Here is a 2,342-nt window from a genome sequence, read left to right on the forward strand (position 1 = left end):
GGACTACCATCCTTTCCACTCGGGTGAACGCAGTGAAGCTAAAACACACGGTTGACCGTGTTTATCCCCTCCGCGACATCCTGTTCTCCGTGTGCACTTCTCGCGTGCTGATGTGAAGGAGATATCGTTTTTCTTTTTGTTTTGTTTTTACGGTTTCTTCTCGGGTTGCTGCACAGCTGCTGCTTCTTTAAGAACCACCACCCGCCCCCTCTCCTGTATTTTTAGCTGAGCCAGCCACTTCATTTGCTGGATAAGACAGACAGTTGTGTACCGTATGATCTCACTTAATCGTTTTAATAAATGACATCAAATAGTATACTGCGGATTCGCCGTGGGCCTGCGGCCAGCTGTTCCTTGGAGACCTCGCACAGGAGGAGGAGGAGGAGGGGGGACATTTGTCCCGCCGCTGTCGGATTCTGAAACGCGCAGTCAGTCAGCCTGTGGATGCTTGATGTCCATTATGAAACGCAGTGCTGCGCTGGCTGCACAATATGAGGCGCAGTTCCTCTGAGATCAAATGAATTACGGGAAATCTGTTTAGGTGCAACATCTTCCTGCGGCGCGGACGGTTCAAGGTGGTCCAGCATCTTCCCTCTGAGCCTCCTGCTTCCTCTTCTCTTGGACTGTGGATAACATAAAGCCTTCAAGACGGAGGGGGTGGTGGAGCATCGAGGAAAAAACAGGGGCAATATGAGAGAGCGGGACTTCATGCCCAATATGGAGAGGGGCAAACCTGCTACTTATACGGGGGACAAAAAGGCTAAGATGGCTGCTAAGACTAACAAGAAGTGGGTGAGACTAGCCACTGTTTTTGCATATGTGTTGTCTGTGTCTTTAGCAGCCATTATCCTGGCAATTTACTATAGCCTGATCTGGAAGCCAACCAGCGCATCCTCTTCTGGTGGGAAGCTGGTGGTGCCCACTCCGACTGCAAATATCTCAACTAACATGTCCACAAACGACAACATGACAGAGTGGAACTCTACGCAAACACGGCTGTTATCTCTCAACCAGACCAGGCAGGGCACAACCCCGCACGGTCCGGCGATTCAGTGGGGTGACAGAGCGGAGAGAGTGGCGGTTTCCCCGCGGGGTGCGGGAGCAGAAATTGCGCACTCGCAACAGGACGAAGGACTCTACGCGTCTTCCCACGGTCACACGAGCGCGGGGAGGTCGGGAGCTTTGGGTACAGAGACGCAAGGGTCTTCTCAACCCCGCGTGAGCCACTACATCCCGTCGAGCACCGCGAGGGAGTCTGTCGCTGAGGACAAGGGGGAGAGGGAGGCGCGCGGGGTGACAGAAAAGCGCGAGCCCGAAGACGCTATCACTCTTCCTCCGACCTGAACGGTGAGCCGAGGTGGCCATGGAAGAGACTGGTCGGTCCTAATCCCCATCACCACACCACCCTTAGGACCCCCCATATTTAAAACAGCTACCCCCCACCCCCAAAAAGGAGTGGTTTACATCCTCAGTACCGCAGGTCGGATAACTCACGTCTTTCAAGTGAATTTGCAGAGCCCCGTATGGATACTGAACTGCACATGTTAACAGACATCTTGCTTTTATTACCGAGAAAAGAGGAGAGCTCCCCCGTGGACCCTGTACCCCCTTAACTATGCGTTTCCTTTTTCTTTTGTTTTAGGCCATCTGTATGCCTTAAATCAGTGTGTGTCTACTTTACCTCGGACAGCTTCTGAGGCCACTAACCTGCCTGTATGTGTGCAACACTGATATATATATATATACACTCTTTCCTATTCGTTTAACAATATATATGTAAGATGGTAGAATCCTTTTGTGTGTGTTACATATATATTGTTAAATGAATAGGAAAGAGGCTCCAGAGATGCTTTTGGTTTTGCAGGACCTAAATATGTCTTGCAGGCATACAGCTCCTAACATCACTGCCATTCTTCAGCCAGTTTAAATCAATACTACATTATTGCATTTTTAACACATAGGCCGTGTCTCCTTTCATGGATTAAACCCAGGACACCAAGTAGAAGGACCTACGTTATTGAGTTATGCTCAGGTATGTGCATATAACCATGTAAATGTATTCTGTATTTGGTTGTGTACATATAAGGCAGGCATACATCTTTGGGCCTTGACTTAACTTTTAGCATAATTAGATGATTTTTATTAAAGCTATAGTATGTATGATAGGAGGAACAATATCACAAGGTTACAAATAAACATCCTAAAATGATTCATTTCTATGGTTTTATAACAGATGTATGTAACTAAAAAATTATTCACTGACATTATCCTGTATGTTACCAATATTTTATTTATTTAGAGCCATAATGGATACTATAGATTCAAATAAATGATAGTTTTTT

The 2,342-nt window shown here is 47.2% G+C and overlaps 1 protein-coding gene across 1 annotated transcript; it reads left to right on the plus strand.

The window, feature by feature from the left end:
• On the plus strand, nucleotides 1–2,342 carry LOC147307469 (uncharacterized). The gene has a single exon (XM_086275697.1). The coding sequence runs from the start codon at nucleotides 691–693 to the stop codon at nucleotides 1,342–1,344; it is 654 nt and encodes a 217-aa protein (XP_086131823.1). The 5' UTR covers nucleotides 1–690; the 3' UTR covers nucleotides 1,345–2,342.

Source organism: Aulonocara sp. 'chitande type north' Nkhata Bay, linkage group LG19 (genome assembly GCF_057382095.1).
Source record: "Aulonocara sp. 'chitande type north' Nkhata Bay isolate Kocher_YH1m ecotype deep benthic linkage group LG19, A_spYH_male_GT1.1, whole genome shotgun sequence".
In the NCBI taxonomy this organism is placed as follows: domain Eukaryota; kingdom Metazoa; phylum Chordata; class Actinopteri; order Cichliformes; family Cichlidae; genus Aulonocara; species Aulonocara sp. 'chitande type north' Nkhata Bay.

Bases quoted from the DNA above. Each gene is read 5' to 3' on its own strand.
- LOC147307469 (XM_086275697.1), top strand. From the start codon at position 691: ATGAGAGAGCGGGACTTCATGCCCAATATGGAGAGGGGCAAACCTGCT.